Raw genomic sequence first — 23,714 nt, forward strand, 5'->3', positions numbered from 1 at the left:
CTTACCCTGCTGATTGCAAGGAGAAAGTCCAGTTTGCCAGAACTGGTGGCCATGCAGTGGCGCAGCTTCCAGTAGACCAAGTGTTCCCAGGCAAACACCAGCAGACTCAGGCCCATGGCCACCAGCAGCATGTAGAAGACCCCAGCCATGTTGTCAATATCCAGTTTACTGCTCATCACCTCAATTTTGTCATTATGGCAAATACCAGACAGCCAGAGACGCTCCAGCATCTCAATCTCATCTGGAAAGGGAACGGAAATGGATAAGGTTAGAAGGGGGTGATATTAAATAGGCCTCACAAAGAGAGAGAGAGAAATGGAGGGAGCAGAGTAGACAAGGAGGACTGAAGTGCACAAGGAAAGAAAATAGGAAAAGACAAGACAAAAGGGTTAAGGGATGAGAGAAGGGATCATGTTGGATAGAAGAATTAAGGCTGGGAGGCTTGGGGTTATTTCAAGATTGTACAGAAAAGCAGACAGAGAGAGATAGACGGAGATAGCTAGGTATGACAGAGATAATAAGCAGTAAAGTCCAGGTACACAGTATTTCCTGGTGTTGGCCCATTATCCAAGGTGTCTCCTCAAGTTCAGAGGTCAGTAAATCCAAAAAGCAATGCAGTGTCCGAAGTAACAAAGAGGAAGGATACTGAGACACAGAGGGAGAGAGTCCGAAACAATGAACTAGCACCGAGAAGTAAAATGGCACCGACAACCTAATCTCAACATTGTTACCTCGAGTAAATGAGGAGAGGAGGAAAGAGGGAGACCAGGAGCGACAGTGAGAGGGTCGGGTTGAATGAGCGTGGAAGAGGGGGAGAGAAGTAATAAGAGAGTTGGGAAGAATATTTTATAAGGAGACTTTTCTAAAGAGAGCGAGGGAGAGGTATTCTTTCTCTGTCCGCAAGTGCATCAAGGGAAATGAGACAGACAGAGAGACAGAGGGAGTTAGAGGGAGCGGGAACAAGGAAAGCAGAGATGGAGGACGAGAGGCTGAGATTGTGTCATTATGACAAACAGAGGGAACACTCCTCGGCTTGAGGATAAGAGGAGAGGAAAAGAGGGAGAAGTGTGAAGAGAGAGTGAGCACCGATAGGGAGGGACAGAGACAGAGGCGGAGGGGAAGATCATAATCATTTAATTGTGCTGGAGGGATGGTCAGAATCTCCATCAAGGTGGTAAGCTCTTGGGGATTCAAGATTCCCATCTGTTAACCTACCAGGAACCAGGCAAGACCACTTTAACGCACAACTCTGCCTTTTCATTTAAGATCTCACCGGCCTTACGGAGCCACACTGCACTAAAAGTTTGATTGGATGTGGCAGCTGCCGGTGTAACCATAGTGATGGACAGCCAGAAGATGCGGCGCATGATTCACAATGGAATTAAAGAGGCGTATTCTTCAACAGGACTCGTAATGAGAGCTTTCTGTTACACTAATGGAAATGGCAGGATGAGCAGCGCTGCAATAACCAGGTCTGAAGGTTGCATTTTACTGCATATTACAGTCTCCGAACTAGTCAAGTCAAACGGGTGGAGCAGGGTTTAAATGCTGACAAGTTGCACATCCACCTGCAACACTGCAGAAACTTGAACTCATGCTTTTCATTCGTGCCGTCATTAGCCGTTGCTCGTGTAGCTTAGATGAAGCCGACTCACTCATCTGTGGGATGTGGCTAATGTGTCTCCTGTAGAACATCATTAGCCAATCAGCCGTGGCCTCCAGCTTGAGCAACAGATGGACACAGAGCTACTGCAGCTCACAAGCAGACTCAGGTAACAAGTCCCCGTCTCAGATTCGCTCACATACATCCTGAGACACAAAGGTCTGTTTTCAACTACAGAGCCGAGCCCCACTGAGCAGGATTTATCGGTGTCATTGACCTTCAGTCGCAGCGATGTGTCCAAACAGGAGCCTGATGTGAAAATGGCGAGTGTCTTCGTGAAGGGTGCAGATAAACAGGTAGTCTCGTGTCTGGCCTCCACTTCACAAGTCCCAGCCAAATCCTTTCTGTAAGCTCTAAGTCTCATCTCCTGGCTTTTCCTGCCATTTGACTTTCAGTGATTCATCTTGTGCGTCTTCGTCTCCCTCTTTTACAACCTGACTCTCTTCTCGCTGCGCCTAATTCTTCCCTCCCTCAGACCTTTGTGATGGCACTTGTCTCTACCTCTCAGTCGCAGCCAGCTCAGGCCTGCCAAAGCTGACAGGTGTGTCAAATTCACACTCCACCTCTGTCGTTCCTGGCAGGTCAGGTCAGGTAGAGTTGGCACGCTGCAAACGCAAAGCTGGCATGCACCACAAAGACATTATTTAATAAAGGAAACGGTATTTGCGTGTCTCCATGTTTGTGTGTGTGCAAGTGGCTGTGCATGTTTTCACTTTTTGTAGTGTGCCAAATGTGGCACTACACCAGACGCCGAGCTCCACAGTTGTTGAGCAGCAAACCATGACCCGTCCAATCCCCTGCTTTTATCACAACATGACAAAATAAATAAAAATACCTATGCAAAAATATAGAGGTGGATCTGATAAGAAGAAAGAATAAAAACTCTTGCTGCTCTGGAGTTTTTCTCTTTATCAGGAAACAAGTTGTAGTGAGATCAATGGACCATCTATTAAAGCTGTGGTATGAATCACCAGAGGCTACAACGAGCAGAACAATACACTCACAGGGTTGACAAAGCAGCGGCGCACTCCTCTAGTGTCCCTCTCTCCTCTAATGCAGTTGTAAAATGATATGACTCAACACAGCATGGCACAATAATGATGTAACACTGTGACATGATTTAGCCCAGCTGAAGGTGTGATGCTGAGTCCTTGAGCCGCGGGGTGATTGTTGAGAGGGCACGCTGAATGTGAGCCCCCCACTCCCTCCCTCCCTTCCTCCACATCTAAACAAACTAATCCTCTTCCTTAGTAATCCACTCCAATAATGCCTACATATAACTAGAACCCTCAGCATTCAACACCACCCTGTAACCAGATCCATGCAGCTTACACAGCTGATGTTTGAGCTTTTGCTGCACAAGGACAAGGGCATGCACCAAGAATTTAAACAAACAACAGACACAGCCATGGGTGTCTGGGCTCTAAGTTTTTTCTCCACATGCAGACACACATCCCTCTTTCAGCTCCAGACGTCAGTCTTGTTTAATAGATCTTGGCACCAAATTGGCATTATCAGTGTGTAAGCAGCTAAAGTGTCTGCACGCCAGAAACAGCTAGAGGACTTTGTCCGCCACGCCATAAGCAAAGCTGATTTAAAACATGAGGATAAGCCAAACAAGCAGCATCCGATTGAGACAATAAATGTGTGTGGCGGACTGTGTAAAATGACAATCGAGCATTTGTGTTGTGGCAGCTATTGCTATAAACAGAATCTCTCTGTAAAACACAAAAAACGTCCTCCCATGGATTAATCCTAGACACAAGTCTGTGCAGGAGACGAACAGCATTCCAACAGTGCTCTCGTACTGTACCTATCAATTATTAAATTCTGTGATCTATTTTCTATTACTCTTTTTTGCCTCAACTCAGTCTTTCCACACCTCGTGATCGGGTATTTTCAGGTGTTTCTCCTCAGTTTTTTTTTCTTCAGTCTGTCTCAGCTAATCTCTAATGAGTGTAAATCTGTCACCGCACAAGTTGTGATGATCCATTTTTTACAACATTGACTCATACAAGTAAATCCCTTTTTTTTTACCAGTCAGAGCGAGAAAATGGGAGAGAGAGTGAAAGTCAGATAGAGATTGGAGTGAAAAGGAGCGAGGGCTCGTGCACTTTACCATCAGAATTAAATCATTTTTGCAAAGCTCGAGATGAACAAATAACATAACTTCCTCCCACCCACTGGTTTATTTCTCATCCTCTCTTCCAGCCAATAAATAGACCTACAAACCTCTTTAGCAGCACCATCAGCCCTCTCCTACACACCATTATTCCCTCTGTCACAATCAAACCCCCTTACAGCCATTACTCTCTCCACACCTTACACTCCCCCATCCACTTCTTGACATCCTCTCATTCATCTACCCCCTATGTCCTGCATCCACCCCCTATCGTTTCTCTATGTGGTCATTTTACCCATAACCTTCCCTTTGCCCCTCTGATGTCCTAATTATTTTCCTCTCCACCCTCCCCTTCCCACTTATAGTTCTTACCATCTCCCACCAGCTGCAGCAGGGCCAGGTCAAGAGGACGTTTCCAGCGTGAGTTTTTGTGCAGGGCGATACCGTAGCCTGTGGTGGCAAAAACCTTCCCCGAGCCTATGGTCATCACCTTGGAAAAAGGACAGTGTTCAGATATTTAAAGAAAAATGACAGAGGCAAACATATATGTGGAGGTTGCAGTGTGTGAGCTTTTGTGAGTTAGTCCTCACCTTACAACCTTCGTCCTTCCTGGCCATATAGTTCAATACTGCAGCATCATAAATAAAAGCATCCAGCTTCCTGTAAAGGGATCAAGGGAAAATTCATTCATCATTTAATGGGGAGAGAGTGAGCAGAGGGATGGAGAGACCGGCTGAAGCAGGGGAGGAGGTGTAAAGGTGGATCTTTGCGATGTACTTGGGAAAGCAGGCGCGGTGGAGAAGTAGCCTGGCACACCGGCACACAATGATAGAAAGGGCATACAAAGTTAAATCATAACAAGAAAAAGGAGGGAAGGGTGGAATAGTAAAGCAGGCTTGGCGGAAAGATGGAAAACACAAGGAGAATATAATAAGGCAGAGATCAGGGAAAGATGTGTGAGTAAGAGTTAGTGGCAAGGTGGTGGAGGAGGCGGTGGAGAGCAGGAGGATGGGGATTTATATGGTGCGAAGAGCGCAGTGACAGGGAGAGAGAGGGAGAGGGGGGAGATTTACACACTTCAGGGGGAAAAGACATGGGATAGAGCCAGAGAGTGATGAGGATTATAAAGTTTAAATACAGACACGCAGAGAAAGCACACTGGGCGGGGAAAGAATGGAGCAAAATGAAAAAGGGAAGAAATGAGGAGATTGGAGGGCAGAAGATGGGTAAGAGGAAGGGAAAGATAAGCACTAAGTAAGAGAAATAAAGACAGCAGGAGAGATGCAGGAGTTTCTCACTTTTTGTGCATGTTAACGCCAAGTTATAATTGTGGTGGCAAAGCAATGGGGAGGGTGAAACGATGACAGAGGCTTAGGATAAAGTAAACTGGGATTATCCAACACATGACGGGTGATTGAGATTCTACTAGAAAGTGGAGAGAGTAATGCTGCTTGCACTGTGTGGGAGGGTGGAGATAGCAGTGAAGGTGTAAAGGTGAGAGAATCAGTAAGAGCGACAAAAGATGTAAACGTGATGTGACTGGGTTGAAACGAGCGCCACACAGAGCACATCATAGCCTGCTGGTACAAAAATGAGAAAAAAAGACTAAAGATTGATTTGCCAAAGATAAAAGCATATTAATAATTATCTGAATGATGGTTGATGCACATAAATAGTTTTTGTTGAATGTATCTTGTGATAACATTGTATTATCAGTTGTGAAAGATCTGATTACAATTGGCTTGTCATGTTAGAAAACATTTGAGTACCAATATAGTATGACCATGGTTCATCTGTAAAACACTGGAAATCTGCATCTACTTATCTAAACAATCGTAGATTGTTTTTGAGCAACAGAATAACATTTCATTAGCCAAAGCATTGTTAGTTAAATCATAGGGTCACTTCACACCTGAAACTCCGGACTATTGGACCAAGGTTCATGTCTTGGTTCACATTTGTTAGTTTTGTTTGTGGCATTGGCATGTTGTTAATTATGCTACTGTATCGTAAAAAATACACTTTTCCCTTCATTAATTCTGTTGCCACTGTAAAAACATTGTGGTATTACTACCAGCAAAATTAACATCCTTTCGTTAAAACATTAAAATTGTCCTGAAGCAATCTTGCGAGCTGCTTCGACTTCTTTCCCATCTTCTATTGTTCAATGCTGTCTCAACTTCCTTAGTCCGAAAGGCCGAACTATCCAAAAACTATTTTTTAACCCTGCAAATAAACTGAACTTTTGGTAGGACTGATCCACTGATTTGGACGCTGGTCCGAGGAACCTTTCACACCTGTTTTTTTGGTTTGGACTAAACTGAAAAGTCTGAAGGCCCATGCCAAAGAAAGTAGAAGTGAAAGCGCCTTAAATCTACTCATGACAGGACTATTTCACCATTTTCATTTTTGGCTAATGCGATTGCTTTGCTTCTGTTTGCCTCTATTTCAGTTTAACCCTTTTTGCAGTGACAACCACTTCCTGAAAATAAACCTTTAAAGGATGATTGGTTCGTTTTTCTGTTTTCTTATAAAGGCTGTATATTGAGTTGGCCTTTTGAAGAAAGGCTGCTTGTTTGGTGAGATTCATCAGTACAGAATGGCTGCTGCATCTCATGTCCCTCAAATGTTTCCTTTTCAACTTGAGGGTCTATCCTCAATCATTGTTATGAGCATCTTGGTTGTTGGTATAGTTGTTGTACAGTGTCTTATAAGTTTTTAAAGCAAAAATTATTTCATATGTAAAGTAGGCCACAATATAGTTTTATGTCTGCCTGAGGAAAGTTTCAATGGATACTACTAGAAAGAAAAAAGGAAAGATATGGAGAAAGGCAAACTGACCCGGTCTTGAGGTTGAGTATGGCATCCTCCACTCCCCTCTGGTTATATTTGCCCATGTACTGGTGCATGTCTGGGTAGTTGGAGCGGATATTCTTTTCTGTGCTTCCGTTGGGCACCGTGCCAAACTTGAGAGGTGGGTACTGCTCCTCGGGATGTTGAAACTATCACAGCAAAGGAAGGTGAGAGAGAAAGATGGAAGGGGCATGAGACACACCAGGCTGTGCACCAATCTGTCTGACCTATTTCTGTCCACTTTCCAGACCAGCTTGCAATAGTCCATGCACAATCACATCTTTGAAAAGAGACCAGTCCGTGGATTTAAAGGAGTATTTAGCACTGTCTTTTAAAGTATTTAGGAACTGTGGTAATTTAGTTATGTTACATGAGATTTTATTCATTTCTAAATTCCTGTGCTTTAATCAATTTAACATTCAAATGCATGGGATTTGGCTCACTCTAAGACTTTAATTCTCCTTCGGCTCTCTCCACTTAATCAGTATTCAAGCTACGATGTACCTTCTTGTCCGAGAGGCCTGACACAGTGTCAATGTACTCCTCCTGGATCATGAAAGCGGCCAGGTTAGCAGTGTAGGAGGCCAGAAAGATGACGGCAAAGAAGGCCCAGATCAGCACCATGATCTTGCTGGTGGTTCCTCTGGGGTTCTCCACTGGCACAGAGTTGTTGAAGACAATGGCCCATAAAAGCCATACAGACTTTCCTATAGTGAAAGTAGAGCCTCCAGCCTCTGCCCACAATGATGGAGGGAAAAAAGAATGAGAAATAAAGAAAGATGTTTGAGTGTAATCAGTAGTGGTAATATTATTTTTGTAGATGGCACAAGAGTGTATTCAGTAGAATTTGACTGCAGATGATGCAGCAGATTCAAATTATACTTTCATGAATGATCCGTAAAATTGGTTTACTGTATAAGAAAATATCTCGCCGGCTTTTTGACACCAAAGCTCGTAAGGCAGCAACTATAGGTTTCAAGGATGGCAATTTTCATTCCCGCTGAGTGATCTTACAGACGATTAAAGCACATGGTTTAAATCAACATTCAAAGGTCTCAGACACTCCTGCTTGTATATGACGGGAGCAAAGGAGGAAGGAAGCGGAAAGATAAGAGTGAATGAGAGGGATATATGAGAGGATGACAGAAGGCTAAAATTATGTAGAGCACAGCAATCATGCAGTAAAAGAGGCGAGTCAGGCTGAATATTGGCATCAGGGGTACTGAATATCACAGGGGTACAAACGATGCTGTTGAATAATAAATAGCTGCTTTAATATCAAGAAGACTTGGACGCAGTTCAATATACTATTTTCCCCACTTACAGTCAAAGACTCAAGTCTGACCATCACTTCATTTTGAATGTAACAGACACTAAGAAAACAAATTTAATTGAAACAAAAAACTGGACATTGAAATTTCTTAACCACATTTCAGGAGTGTGTTAAGTGTCCATTTGATCTATGTGGCAATGGAGACACGGTGCAGGCAGAGCCATCTTTCAGGCTTGGAGAAACAGACAGCTTAGACCCATCACTCACTCTTGCCATTCTGGAGACTGCGGTTGTAGCCCACAGGGCTGAAGAACTCAAAAATAAAGACGGTCACAGCGACCACAGTCAGGCACATGACGAACATCATCACCCACACTGCTGGGCTGTAGGGTTCTTTAAAGGAAAACAAAAAAGCACATAACATAATTAGTTCTTAATGTTTGGTATCACACTAGTTTATTTTATTATAATATAATTATTCTTGTCAATAGAATGGAAAAGGATGCTTCAAGTCTATATAGTAGACATATATATATATATATATATATATATATATATATATATATATATATGTGCTGTGATAAAAGTGACCATTGGGGAAATCGCACAGTATTCTCCATAAGTCCATAAACACTGTGTTTCTTTTTTACATCATCTCACTGCAGTCTATAGGCCAATAACACTACTCTCCCGCTGGAGCCTTGAGACTGCTGACAGAGTGAAACTATAAGTTGTGAAGACACAGGCAGCTAAGAAAAAGTAACGGCTAATTTAAATGTAAGGACCAGCAGCCAAACGCTGAGGTGTTTTATGCAAACTCAACGCTTTACAATTAGATTAGGTCCTGCACGCCACTTAGCCTGCCTCCTGTAAATAGAGCCTCTTACCTAAGAAAGCAGATGGTGATACAGTTCCGTTGCTACGGGATACCATGACACTGATCCCGGTCTCCACAAAAGGGACTGAAAAATCCACAACCTCTGACCGCTCCTCATTGATAGTCAGCGAGCCAATAGCCATGTCCGCTCGCTTGTAAACCACCTGAAGGGGACAACAGAGAAATATAATCAAAGGTTATTCCTGTGGAAGTTATGGAGAGACAAAGACCTTCCTCAACAGTCCAGAGAGGTTTGTTTCCAGGTGAGACAGTGACATTTCTGCACCCTGATCCTTCGTACAACCTTGGATGAGAAGGGCCAAGGATAAAGTCCGGTACAAACAGCGAACGTCTCTTGGGCCCTTCATCCCTGTGCCACCATCTAGAAAAACCTGGAAACCGCTGTGTCGGCTGATTTTACAAGTGAAATGTTAATCTACATTAGACATGGCACATCCACTCTTCAGAGCAAATCAGCAGAAAAATGAAGCGAAGCAGAAAGCAAAGCACCCTCTCAACTTTGCCAAGTCCCTGGATTACCTGATCAAAGAATGGCGGGCTGATCAAAAGACTGACATGAGTTTGGGAAAACAAAATTTACTTGGACTTTCACATGTCAAAATAGATTATTATAACTGATCACACGGGAGAGTGCAGGGCAACTGTTTTGGAGCCCATGACAACTGGTGTTTGGCAAGTTCCCTCTGGGACAAAGATAGAAACAGCGTGGAGCTTCAATGAAACAGCAGCCCCCATATCGATCGCAGTATGAGTGTGAGCATGTGTGTCGGTGTGTCTGTTTGTGCTTGTTTTTTATTTTTCCGCCAGCAGGTTGTGTCTTTTCTTGATGGGGGATCATGAACCTCAGTGAGTATTGCCAAGAAAATATCAAGGACTAATCGAAACTAGCCAGGAGTGTCAGACAGCGTGAGTGCTGTTAGCGTGTCTCAAAGAGTGTCTCTGCAGATAAAGACACTGTAGGGATGTCTATGTAGGAAGACTAGGGAGACTATGTGTTCAATACATGTGTTATGCTTCAATTAAATTTGTGTAACGGTTTCTTTTTGGTCTCTATTACAGGTTATGTTTGTGTGTGTGTCTGTTTGTGTGTGTGTGTGTGTAGTGGCAGTGATTAAGTGGCCATACCTCTCACAGCAATTAATGTGATGCACATTTACCCAGAACATAGGCACACGGGTGGGGGAATGCAACCTGTCGGCTGAAAATGCAACACACACACACACACACACACACACACACACACACACACACACACACACACACACACACACACACACACACACACACAAACACACACACACACACACACACACACACACACACACACACACACACACACACACACACAAAGACACACACAAAGACTTGCCTCTCCAATCATGCCGTTCCAAACTCCATCAATTTTCTTCCCATGTTTCCCATTGGTCACGAGGTAAAGGTCATAGGTGAAGCCAACAATCTTGGCCAGTCTCTTGAGGATGTCAATGCAGAAGCCTTTGCAGCACTGCTTCATGGGAGCCACGCCCTCATGGATGGCACTGGAGAGAGTTAAAAGGGAGGAGGGGGGGGGTAGACCTGTCATACAAAAAGCTTAAAAAAACTCATCCTTATTGAATTGTAACAAAGTTGGATGAATTCCAAAATGAAATAGAAAGGACATGAAACAAAAGTGAAAGGGAGGAGGTACACAGGAGGATATGGACACAGACAGGGAGGATTGTGGCCGAGCCCTCGGTGACAGGCTTGATCGACCAGTATAGGACAGCTGCCGTCATCCCTTCGGAGGCTGATGAACCTTAAAGCTCCACTGTGGTCATATCTGATTCAGACCCCTGAGTAATTCCACTGATCCTCTGGAGAGGAGTCTGTTATTGATCATGGTCAGGGAGTGAAGAGGCCACAGTTTTGATAGGTGATTGATGTCACCTCGATTGGATGGCATCATGAGAGCTCTGCAAATCCATTCATTACAGCGGTAAATAAAGTAGAGAAGCTGCTACTTTTTTATTACTTACTAATATTTTACTTACTAACCCTACAATGCTGTCCAGATTTTTTTTCAAGGTTTTTTCTTTTGGTGAATTCAAACCTGGCATTGAGGGGTCGTCTGCAGGGCACTGAGTCACGGATGCAGGTCCCGGATGCAGGGTCTGCCAGCTCCACGATGACAAATGGCCTCTCCTCCAGAGTGACAACACGCAGGTGCTGGGCATCATCAGGTGGTTTAAGGAATGGCCCGTAGCGGGACCAGGCTGGGTATCGGAGCCTCAGCACGCCATTCTCCCACCAGCCTACCTGGGGGAACAGGAGAAAGAAACATCAGAGTGTGGCGTAGTGGAGCATAATATTACCACAATCATTATTTTCTTTTTTTTTATCATTGAATGCATACTGGTTTTCTCCATAATGATAAGCAAAACCAGGTCTCTACAACACTAATGAACACAAACACATTTGCTGCATCTCAAGATATTGTGAAAGGTGAGGTGGAGGAAGAGGTCCTTTTTATTATTATGTCGTTTACGTAATGCTTGTTAGATTTGGTATTCAGGTCTGTTATGTAGCAAACCTAGAAATGTTATTTAGGTTTGGTGCAGACAGGACCACCATGGAAATAAATGTATGTTGTGTGTGGTTGTTCTTCGAGGAATGCTGGGGCAGCTGTGGCACAGGAGGAAGAGCGTGTCGTCCACTAATCACCGCTAACCCGAAAGGTCGCTGCATGGTTAGAAACCAGGTGCCTCCAGTCTGTGTGCCCAAATGTCCTTGGGCAAGAAACAGAACCCCCACAATGTCCCCAATGGCTCTGTATGCTCTGTGTATAAATGTCATGTGATTAAAAAAAAAGCACTGTGCATAGAAGTGCTGTAAAAATGGGTGAATATGACTTGTACTGTCAAGAGCATTTAATGGTAAATAAGACTAGAAAAGTGCTATATTATTACAATCCATTTACCATTGGTGTGTTTAGTCAAATGCTGTGTTTTGACTCTGAGTGTCTCCAATGACAACCCAAAATATGAGCTAGAAAGTGCGTCTCTATTCAGTATTAGGCAGTAACTCAATATTTCACCCGTTAACAGCTCTATAGGAATTGCTCACTACATCCCTGTGAGTGTCTTTATTTTTTTACCAACAAACTCAGAAATACCATTTCGAGGCCAACACAGTATAAACAAACATACAACCAGCGGACAGGTCACACAGAGTCTATCTCACAATAATCTCATTCATTCAAGTACATTCATGCAAGTTTTTGATTGTTTTTTAATTTCATTTTCAAAAAAATAAAGGATGGCTTATAGTTACTATATTTACATTTGTGAATGTGTGATTTAACAAGTGACACATATTAATTATATTAAATGGTTTCTTCATGTAGAAGAGTAAAAAAAAAAAATCTAAGAAAATATGGATGTGAGGAAGATGTTTCTGTATGTTAACTTCGTAAAGTCACTTAAAATTAGACAGAAATATCAAACGTAATTTATAACCTGTCGTCCAGCAGAGGGTTACATCTCTAAAGTAATTATTATAATCCCATAAATGTGTATAAACTGTCCTGAGGGATGAAATGTACATACAAATACTAAAAATTGGGTTGAAATTGTTTAGCTTGAAGCACAATGATCATGATTCTGTAGTTAAAAGAGTTTTCTACGTCAGTCACACAGATGAGGCTAGGAGTTAGCATTAGTGGAGGCTTTACAGTATTTATGTGCACATTTTAAGATAGTTTAAATAATTACATATTTGAAATTAGTAATGCTACTAATTACTTTAAATTAGAAAAGGGATTTATTCATATGTTAAGGTACAGATAGTGATGGTGCTGCCAAATCAGCTAAAAACAGGAGATTAACAGTTTTCTTAAAGCCTCAAATACAGTGTCTAATTTAATATTTGCTTTAAATTTTGTATTTCACATAATTTCAAATACACAGTGAAGATATAAAATCAGGATTAATGTTACTATTAAAATTGTGCAGGTACTTTTGCAGGGCAGTGTGCTCACTCACTCTATTTAAGAGCCCTAACATTCATTGTTACGTATGTGTAATGGGAGAAATTACCTGACAAATATGTGCATGTAAAAAGGCTTCACTGATTAATGAGGCTGCAGTGCTTATCCACATACGTTCCTACCAATCGTTTACTTAAGTGTCAATTTATACATCAAATTAAATAACTCCACTATACATATAGTATATCAGCTTTGAGCAGTATGAGAGCGAGTAGCTCACAGATGCACACTTGGGGATTTGTGGTGACAGAAGATTTTTTTCCAACACACTGGTCCAAATCCATTTTTAGAGCCATTTGCACTTTGTAAAAACAAACACAATGTAGACATATTGCAAGAGATGTCACTTCAGTTTGATTTTTAAAACCTGTCCTTGGATGATGGTGTGAGACCTCAGTGTCCTGTGTCCACTGTTGACCTGAAAATGTCCATCAAACCTCCCTTTGGCTGCAGCATTGTTTTCCCAGTTTCTTTGCATTGTTTATGTGCACTCTGGATGTGTTGGGTGTTTGTGCCTGGGATATTCAGACTTTTGAAAGCAGCACAAGGCAGGTACACAACCTAGGAAGTTTTTGTGGAACTTGACACATCTTGGCACGATTGCCTGATAAAAGTCACGTCTAACAGTCGTGACAGCACAACTGAGGTGGTATACGCAAAAAGAAAGTGTGCATACATACTGTGTACTCATGCACACCTACTCAGAAATACAGGTAGATATACAGTAAACTTAGACACACATAGTAAATTAAGTTTGGCAACTTCCTGCAACTTCTAAGTGCCGGTAGAGACCACAGCTCTGACCACAGCTCCACAACACACATTCAATCAAAACTCACTCGAGAACACAGCAAACAGAGAGCATTATGGAAGATCACTCTACTCTCTAGCCTTTTTCAGACATATTCATATACAGTATGAAAAGCACAGCAGGAGATTGTCTGAATTAAACATGTTCACAACAACAGGAAAAGGCCAGAGGCAGGAAGTGACGTATAAATACTGTGTTTTTGTTTAAAGCACATTGACACCCGTCTGCCCTTATCACCAAAAGCTCTAGAATCTCTTTTTTTCTTTTCAAGTTGACATCTTTGCTGGTGTATTCTACTTATATGACACCTCTTTCCCTGAGATACATCAGGTTATACATAAGTGATACACCTGCACGCTCTCTGTGAATTTTTCGGACATTTACCTGCAGCATTCTCACTTGGCCTCATTCTGACATATTCCAGAGATTTTACTAAGGGGCTGGCAGCTCCAGAAAATGTCAAAAGCAAATGACTTCCATGCCTTCTTACCAACAGCTCCTCCGGAAAATATCAGGGAACTGTTCAGTGCATACCTGAAAGCAGCTTGTATCAAACAGACAACCAGAAAAGTGCACACACACAAAAAAAAAAAAAACGTCTGCCACTTCCCACTTCACAAGTTCTTAGAATATCTTAGGACACAAGTGTGAGGACTGGGAACCACTTAGACCTAAAACAATATCCTTTAGCAGCTGTCGATGATGCTAATAAATGTTCATTGACTTCTGATAGTATCCTGGAACATCTAGCTCTGTGTGCAGGAACGAGCCATACTAATGCAGGACAACCTTCAACACTTTGACTGCAGTGTTCCAGTAAAGCAAGATGGGTATGTGCTCCCGGGCTCTAGGTAATGGTGCAGTCTTGAACAGAGAACATTAAATATTCAGGGAGAGCCAACAGCATGGATGTGCATAATAGGCAGATATAGGCATGTTCTCCTCATTGTGGGTGGGTGTACATGCCTGTGGAATAGGGTTTATGCAAGAAGCATGTAGACACATATGGGTGTCTGTGTGGAAGCTCTGAGCAAGTGAGTGTATGTGGGCGGGTTTTCTACCCTGGGTTTGCACAGAGTCGAAGGACAAGCGTAGGACCTTCTAATTGAAAGGGATTTGAGGGATATGGCAGGAGTCAGCATGTTACAACACGCTGAGACTGGACTCTGGTGGGCTGTTAAAACCAGCAGGAGGCTGAGAACCACCAATGTGTGTGTGTGTGTGTGTGTGTCTGTGTGTGTGTGTGTGCGCGTGTGTGCGCGTGTGTGTGTGTGTAGAAGCTTGTGTGGAGGCATTGGTATTTGTATTTGTGCCATGTTTGTGATAATGTGCAGTTGCGGAGCGGATGTTCTGAGAGCGCTGTGTGTCTGTGCACATGAACTGTGTGGTGTTGATGAAAATGAGCATCACGCTCTCTCTTCTGACTCTGACGAGGGTAAAATCCCGCTGAATTAAAGGGAAAGCATCTACAACAGGTGACAAGGCTTCGTTTTGAGGATTTCTGAACAAACCACGGCTTTATAGAATATGCATGACATGCCAGGGGTGCTGGTTCTTTGTAGCTGCTCACACAGTTGTGCAGACAAGACACTCGAACACAAAAAACAATGGTGAGGCTACAACCAAATTGTAATGACACCCAGATCTCTATTTAAATTTGTGTTTCATTTTACAGCAAAGACGAAGGCAACCCAGGCGAGAAACGGGAAGAAATCAGCAACTCCTGATTAGAACAAAAACAAAACACTGTTTTCTAAAAAAATGAGGAAGAATTAAATGCATGAGTAGAAGTGTATGACTACGAGGCTGTTGCTGCAGCTAATGATTATTTTCATTTCTATTCATTACTGGCCAAGAGGTGATAGAAGACAGTCCTTGTTCTGTGGTGAAATACAATCCAACAATCCGCCTCAACCCACATCACAGTGTGAGTTAGTCAAATCAAGTGGGTTTTAAGGTTCTCTGTGTTACTCTCCCTCTGCTGCATCTCAGCAAGGAAATGCTGTCCAGGGAAACACAAAGAGGGAATTTCACAGAAAATAAAGTTACTTTGGAACAAAAACACTTGAGTTGGATATGACTGTTAAAATCTCATATTAGATTCAGATCAACTTTTTCCTTTTTTGCCAAAAACTAGGGCTGTGGATTCTGCCCTTCATGTTGGGAGATAAGATTGCTGCCATCAGTTTCCTTTGAGGTGCATCTGGACAGACTGATATCAGACTGACTTTGAATCTATCTGTTAATTGTCTGTAATTTTATATTGATCAAGGGATCCATCACAATTCCTGCAGCCAATGGCAACGTGCACATTGCTTGTTTTGTCAGATCAACATTCAACAGCCCCAGCGTTTTTGATTTTAATAAGTTATGAACCAAAAAAAAGCTGCAAATCTTTTTAGATGGAAATGTGTGTGTGTGTGTGTTTGGTATTGAGTGAGTGTGCTTTAACTGAGTAACAGCAGAGGAGCAGCAGAAACTGAACAAGCACAGTAGGAGCACACAAAGCACGGTCAAATGGTCAGCAGCCAGCTCCTCTCCTCTGCCTCAGGCACCAATAGCCACAGTGAACTTTACATGATCATAAAACCCATGTGACCTGCCTATCCACGCTGTCAGATTTAAATATTCTTGTTGCCAATGCAGCAAGGATCTGCTCCCCCAGCTCGCATGGAGAGATTAAGACCCAAGAACATTGCTCGAATCAGCATAAAAACTGTGTTCGGGTTCAATTGCTTGGTGCTTTCAGTCCTCGCTTGTTTCCCGCAGCATCTTACAAGTGTCAAGAGTCAAACAGTTAATGGAGACAACAAAATAACATGCAATCAAGCCGATCACGAGCACAGATTCAGAGAACTGATGTTATGTCCTTACATCTTCCCATCCCCGTCCAGGTGTCCAGGAAATGACATCCAGGAAAGGGTTCGACAGGTAACCATCAACGTTGAAGGAGTAGTCTCGACCGCCAAGTGTGATGTTGCTGAAATACCTGCATGGAAACAGGCGGAAGCAAAAGAGAAAGCTGTAAGTAAATGACAGAAAACACATAATATAAATTAATTAACTAAATGCATTGCTGGAGAAGATGAGGAAAAAGTAGAACGCTGGTTTTGATACAAACAGAAAGTCTGCCCTGTTCTTCTTCCTTCTGAAACTACATCACAACATCTCTCTGGTGTCAGTCAGGGCTTGTCTGTAAATCCAATCTACAGACAAATGATCAGATGTACGGAAATGTCAGGATCTTTGAAGTCAAACAACTGCAGCACTCCGAATCAGCTGCGAGCTCTATAGTTTGTCTGATAATCACACAGGACAGACCTTCTAATTGCCTCCTCATGTCATCTCTCTGGCTTCAAAACACAATATCTGAAAGATTTTTAGTTTTTTACATCACAGAAATACCTCAGATGGAACAACAGCTTGTAGTTACAGACAGTGAACAGCAGGTAGCAGTGCAAAAAAATGGAAATGAGATGTGTTCTGAGAGAAGAATCCATTAATCATTTCCCTTTAATCACCACCTTGTTTGTGCTCGGTTTCATAAAAAAACAAAAAAACAAATCGATATACCTGCTCAGCTCGTTTTGATCTTGACCAAACTGCCAGTCGTCTCTCCATATAATGTAATGTGTGTATGCAGAGCAGAAATGACTGGTGTTAAAAATGAACCGCCATGATAACCAGAAGCACTTGAGCTACCTGTTAGAGTGTGCTGCTCTGTTTGCACAGCCTACAAGGAATATATTAAAGCCTGCAGCTCATTAATATACATAAGACATGGTCCGCTTGCTACAGATGCTGGGATAATTTAGCCAACTCACAACTACATGCAACAACATCTATTTTGCATGGATGATAGCCAGCTCCAAATTCAGATATCCCCCTGTTCTCTGCCACTGAATCCACCAACTAAACCCATATATCTGCCAGCTCATTCTGGCGTTAATTTCTTTTTTCATCCTTTTCACATATTCTGTCTGGAGTCTGCCAACCGCCTTGTACTTACTCCCAACATAATATTTATGTTCCTTTCCTTCTCACATTCTGCTTTTTAACATTTTCCTTTTTACCCTGATGTCAGTCTCACCTCATCCTGCCCCGCAGTCTCTGAGTCTGATTGGCATCCGTCATGCAGTTGGTGACAAAGTTTGGCCCACCCGTTGTTCCATAATCCTTGCGCATGGCCACTGCCCCGTGAGTCAGCACGGACACACCCCGAGCAATTCTACGGCGCGGCTCGTCCCTCCAGCCCTGAGGCCGCACGGCGAACAGAGCCCGCGGCAGGTTCTCCATCCCTAAACCTGAGAGAGCTGGCCCCACGGCAAACCACATGTGCGAGGCTCCTGCCTGACCAGCAGCCCAGGCAGCTCGGAACACCAGCTCGGCCTCCTCCTGGGAGCAGTACAGCAAACGTACCTGGAGGACAGTAGGAAGGCAGGGAGAGAACAGGGACGAGGGGAGACACACACACACATACACGCTAGTGAGATAAGGGGAGGACAGGGGAGACGTGGAGAGAGACAGAGGGTGGAAGAAGTAAGGGGAGAAAGATAGAGCTGGAGCGTAGGTGCACCTGAGAGGGAGGGGAGGGGGCTGGATAGAAAAGGCAGTGTTAAGAAAAAACAAGGATGCTGGGAGAGGTAAGTGAAGAGGTAGAGTAGCTGTAAGCTGATGTGATTAGGTTCATGGGAGTTGGGCATATGATTCAGAAAGAGAGAGCGAGGCAGAGGTAGAATTGCATATCTGTATGTAATATGCGCTAACCAGGAGGTGCACAAGCAATGGGGGTCAGTGCTTAATGAGCTGGGGCCTGATGAAACAAGTCACAGTAATGAATAATGAAAACAGGAGGAAAACGTTAAAGGGAAAAGGAAACAAATGGTAGAGCGCAGAAACGGAGTGGGAGAGTGGGGACACATTGGGATGTGGGGGCGGTTAAGACCAAACACACCTGAGGGAAAACAAGGGGGAAGAGGTTAAACTGTGATATGTGTTATTAAAAGCAGGGTGGAGAAAAGACCTGGAGACAACAGGAGACAGAGAGGGCAACACAAGCGAATGGAGGGAAGTAATCAGAGATGGGAAAACAGAATAGTCAGTCCTTAGAGAACGTAAAGGAAGAGGGAGGATAGAAAAAGAAAAGCAAAGGATGACACATTTTGGTGAAATCAGAGCCTGAAGTGAAAAGAGATTTTTTTCTAAAGAAGGGAAGATGATGGAGTGAGGCGGGGGAGAAAAGGAGGAAAAACATTAAAGAGAGAGAATGCAACATAGAACGACAATGCACAGTGGATGAGCTCTCAACAGCAAGTGCTGAGTTAAGGATGGGGGGGGGGGGGGGGGGGGGGATCGACAAGAAGAGGAAAAGCTAAACTGATGGAAAAGATGGAAAAGCACGGGCATGAGGTTAAATGCTGACAAATACCCGAGAAGAAAGATTGTTTGAAATGAAAGAAATACATAAGAAATGACTGGGAGAGGAATCAAGACAAAGGGGAGTCGAAGGACAAAAAAAGAGGAAGACAAGTCTTTCATGGAGGAAGAGGAGGAGAGAGTCTGGGAAACAGACTGAAAGCACATTTTGAGAATTGCGTCTTCATTGAATTTTGAACTGTAATGGCTTGGCAAAACAATCCTGCCTGTATGCCAATAAACCTCCAGTGAATTAGGCAGGGAATGAGAGTGACAGGAGGAGAAGGAGGAGGAGGAGGAGGAGGAAGGAGCAGGGGGGAAAGAGAGCGACAGACAGAGAGAAGGACTGAATTAAGAAGGGAAGGAGAGAATCGGTTATAAACAGACACACACGATATCTAAAGACGGAAAATGAAGAAAAAGAGGAACACACAACAGAGAGAAAGAGAGCAGAAGACATACTGACAAGGCAGAAGCTGGAAGAGGAATGGAACAAAGGATAGACAGTGAGAGATTTGAGTAGAAATTGACCCAGACCCCAGCATCAGGTCATCCACAATGTAGAAGCACCATGTTGCAGAGAGAGAGAGAGAGAAAGCATGTAATGTAAACATCACTAAGCAATCACAAGCATTTATTAGCCCTGCAGAGAATAGCTAAGAGAAGCAGGGGGTTGTTGTGAAAAGCAAGAGCGTTAGAAAGCAAGCACTGCGTATAGGCAACCTGCTGCAGGCAGTATGTTATATTAACAGTGACACTAGCCGAGTGGAGTCAAAGGAATCCAATGCACATGTACACGCACGCACGCCCACACACACACACACACGCAGAGCTGCAGCGCCCATGCTGGGACATTAGCGATGACATTGAGACCCAGACTAAACTGAGCCAGTGGAGAGCCGAGTCCGTGGCCGGGGGAAGACATGCGGCCAGAGGGATGGACGAATGGACTGAAGGAGTGAAAGAGAGCTGCACAGAGACAGAGGTGAAAAGCAAAGCAGCAGAGGAGAGTGAGCTTGTCTCCAGGCAAAGAAACCGTTGGAGGGGAGGCAGAGGGAGGGAAGGAGGGAGGGGAGTAAGCATAAGAAACAAGTGAGATGAGTGAAAAATTGAACACAGTGGGGTCAAAGATGTGTTTTAAGGGAACATCATAGGGTTAGAAAAGAAAAGGGAGTGTGGTGGCACAGCGTGGTGAGACTGAAGAGCAAGGGCAATGGGAGGGAAAGTTTGGAATGAGTCAGGAAAGGAAGGGATGAACGAGCAAGGTAGTGGGGAAGAACAGGGAGCAGGCATACAGTGTGGAGGAATGAAACACACCAGAGGTACAAAACCAAACCACAAGTCATTCTGGTCGAGGTTAATGAATCACTTTGAGTTTTTTTGGCTTTTGTTTCTCTTTGTACTCCAACAAAAATCAACCAAAATTGAATCGTGAATTAGATTCAGGACGCTCAGGTGCAAATTCTCCAAACGTGAGAGTTTGTAAACCATGTTCATTTCCTTGCAGTGGCCTGTCAGTGGTGTGTTTAATACAAACTGTGCAGCCAAATATTATATATAGCCAAAGAAAGTGTGTTTTTTGGGAGCAGGGGGGTGTGTAAACAATGTGTTTGTGTCTCACAATGGAGAGGCGGCAAAGCTGACACAGAATATATAGTGTCTATAACAGCGTCTGACACTGAGGATTGGGATGGGTTTTTTTCCCCAACCTTAAAGCTACTTACGGGAAACTGTAAGTGGTTTAACTTGTTTCGCACTCTTCACAGAATGCCACATGACAACCAGCCAGCAGATCAGATTGACTTGTGGTTCCTTGTACCGTCAAACAGTTTGTGCCTTGGCAGGTGGGAGGGGGAGAGAAGAACAGAGGGATAGAGGAGAGAGGGGAGAGAGAGATGCGGAGGGGGTGAGGGAGAGACGAAGAAGGAAGGAAAAAGCTGGGAAGCCACCTGTCAGAAAGGGGGCCCCCAATGACACTCACAGCACTTCCTCCCCTTTCCTCCCCCCTTTCCCCCCTCCCTCCCCCCTGTCTCACCTGCGCCTCGTTCTCCTTCAGCAGTCTGCGCGTGCGTGCCCCCCCAGGGTCGTCGGTCACGTTCAGGATCACCACACTCTTCTTCTCCCAGCCGATGAACGAGCCGTCCGTCAGGCCCTCCACCACGGACAGGAAATCTTGGTAGCCGTGGTGACGTGTGGACACCACGGAAAAGGCGGTCCAATCGTACTCCTCCAGCACCTCAAAGATGACCTCTAATTGGAGGGCAGTAGAGGAGCTGAACTGGAGAAAGATGGAACCTGATTCCTGATTTGGGGAAGAGAGCAGCAGAGGTGGTTAAAAAAACAAAAAGTCAAATTCATCCTCTGAAGTTCTACCGTGTCTAAACTGCAGCTACGATACAGCGTGTAAGCCAGGGACAGTGTTTTCTATGCACAGAACTACAACTCCCTGGACTGCTCCATCTTAATGCATAACATCGAGGCATCATGGGGCTTGAAGTTTTTATGGAGCAGCAGCACTTGTGCAGCCACAGGGCTAACACAGCTTGGATTGTTGCTCAAATTCTCCCATGACTTGCAAAAGGGAGTGTTTCTAAAAAGTCTGTTTAGGGGAAGGGGAGGGGATGAGGAGCGCGCATCTTCAAAGCAAGTTCATCAAAGTGATACAATTTAATTCCTCAAGAGTAAATGGTTAAAACAGTATTTGTTAGCAAGTAATGCAACGCTTTTGGTACTTCCCTCTCATTTGGCGTTGGAAACCATGTGGCACTAGATTTCTCTGATGCACACAAATTCAGAATGCACACACACACACACTCGTGCCCTTACGCACTCATACACACACCCATGTCTGCTCATTGCCTCCCTCCCAGGAACATCAGAGGCTGAGCAACAGCCCCAGTTGGTGCCATTTACAGATCAAACACTGCAGAGTTTCAGCAGATCAGTGACCCTGACCTTCAACTTCCTCCTCCGTCCCACCGGCACTTTCCCAAACCTTTTCTTCACAGAGAGGATGTGCGACAGTGTGACATTGTAAGTCGTTACGGCAATGAGCAACTCATCCATTATACTTCATTCAATCTGTGTAAAAAAAGGACCAAGCCCTCTGTGCGTGTTTTATACTGCTGTCAATCCATACTGCTTTAATATACAGCACCAACCTAATTAACATTGTCCCACTCGCCAGTCCACACATTTGGAGCAGCACAATCACACGTTTGGGACACAAGTCCTCTTGTATCCATCCATCTCTCTCTCTCTCTCTCTCGCTCTCTCTCTCTCTCTCACACACACACACTCGCTCTCTCTCTCCCACCTCAATGCCAACACCCCTCCTCCTACCTGTGGCATCCTCCCCAGCCCCGCTCCCCCTCCTACAGCCACTATGGGCAGTCCTGTTTGCGCCGAGACAAACTCCAGCATGGGGGCCAATGGACCCCAGGCTGTGCGAGGGGGCCTCTCCTCTTCATAAACCAGACCCTGCAGGGGCCGCGCCGCCAGCAGCTCACACAGCTGGGACAGCACTGTCTTAGGACTACTGTCGTTCACCTGGGACATGGCAGATGAAGAATGAAGAAAGAGAGAAACATAAATAGAGATGGATTAGGTCAGTGACAAGAAGATCTGGCCAACTAGGACATGATGTCTTGAGTTGTGTTATCTATATGGAAGGTGTGTGTAGTATGCATGACATGTCTGGCTAGCACTACAAGCTGTAGTCAAAGAGTAGAGCCGGACTCATTCAGCAGAGACCACACAACGGCAGCAGTGTGCTGCCCATTCAGCTCAAATAATGAGGGCGAGTATGAATAATGGATGGTCATTGTTATTCCCTTCTATCAAGTAAGGCTGGATGAACAGTAGGTAGAGGAGACAGTGTCCAACCTGTAGCCAGATGACATTAGCAGAGCCCCACTGGGTGACCACGCTCTCCCCCAGGGAGCCGTATACCCGGCCGAAACCAGGGTAGAGCACCCTGCCTCCTGACCCCGCCACCGCCGCCTCTGACTGCACTGTATTACCAGCGTGGATCACGGCAATGTTGAAGTTCATCATGGCCCCTGCATCACGTTCCCGTGGGCTGGGCCGGAGCAGGAGGTGGGGGGAGGCGTCCACCAGACCTGTCCACTCTGCCAGGACCAATAGGAGAGAGAGAGTAGGTATGGCGACCATGGCAACCTGCCGAGGGGGGGAGGCAGATATATATCGCACTAAGAGAGGGTGCCTGAAAGAAAGAGAGACAGAAAGAGAAGAAGAAGAAGTGAGAGAAGAAGAGAAGTTAGTTAGACTTGTGTGGTTTTTGGTTGTGAGTTTATGAGTTTCAGCTTTGGCTGGAGAAAAAGCTGGACGGGGAATATGAAAAGCAGAGAGGAAAAAACAACAGAGGGAAGGAAAAGAAAGCAAAGCAGAGAGAAGATGAAATGGGTGCTATTTAGGCTGCAGGCTGAGAAAGAACAATATAAGGAAAAACAGAAACTGGCCGTTAGAGGAAGGAGGGTTAGAGGGAGAGAGAGTTAATAGCAGACAGAGACAAAGATGGGGGCGGAGGTGGTTATTGTGCTGCATGAATGATAACAACAATTAAGATCACTGTAAACACACTCGCCCTCACACAGCTGCATCCACACACAGACACATGCATGCAAGTGTGTGAG

At 44.3% G+C, this 23,714-nt stretch overlaps 1 protein-coding gene across 1 annotated transcript in view; it reads right to left on the reverse strand.

Moving 5' to 3' along the window:
* Window positions 1-23,714, reverse strand: part of LOC109633354 (glutamate receptor ionotropic, NMDA 2D) — a 45,281-nt gene that overhangs the window by 6,902 nt on the left and 14,665 nt on the right. The window contains exons 2-15 of the mRNA XM_069537045.1: window positions 22,945-23,284; window positions 22,402-22,608; window positions 21,095-21,361; window positions 17,735-18,063; window positions 16,519-16,633; window positions 10,899-11,104; window positions 10,179-10,347; window positions 8,799-8,952; window positions 8,179-8,304; window positions 7,143-7,372; window positions 6,627-6,787; window positions 4,376-4,445; window positions 4,158-4,275; window positions 6-241 (exon numbers count right to left, since the gene is read on the reverse strand). Of these exons, the coding sequence (XP_069393146.1) occupies window positions 6-241; window positions 4,158-4,275; window positions 4,376-4,445; window positions 6,627-6,787; window positions 7,143-7,372; window positions 8,179-8,304; window positions 8,799-8,952; window positions 10,179-10,347; window positions 10,899-11,104; window positions 16,519-16,633; window positions 17,735-18,063; window positions 21,095-21,361; window positions 22,402-22,608; window positions 22,945-23,232 (2,676 nt within the window). The 5' untranslated portion in view covers window positions 23,233-23,284. The remainder of the gene's footprint in view (window positions 1-5; window positions 242-4,157; window positions 4,276-4,375; window positions 4,446-6,626; window positions 6,788-7,142; window positions 7,373-8,178; window positions 8,305-8,798; window positions 8,953-10,178; window positions 10,348-10,898; window positions 11,105-16,518; window positions 16,634-17,734; window positions 18,064-21,094; window positions 21,362-22,401; window positions 22,609-22,944; window positions 23,285-23,714) is intronic.

The sequence above is a fragment of the Paralichthys olivaceus genome, chromosome 13 (assembly GCF_024713975.1).
Source record: "Paralichthys olivaceus isolate ysfri-2021 chromosome 13, ASM2471397v2, whole genome shotgun sequence".
NCBI lineage: Eukaryota > Metazoa > Chordata > Actinopteri > Pleuronectiformes > Paralichthyidae > Paralichthys > Paralichthys olivaceus.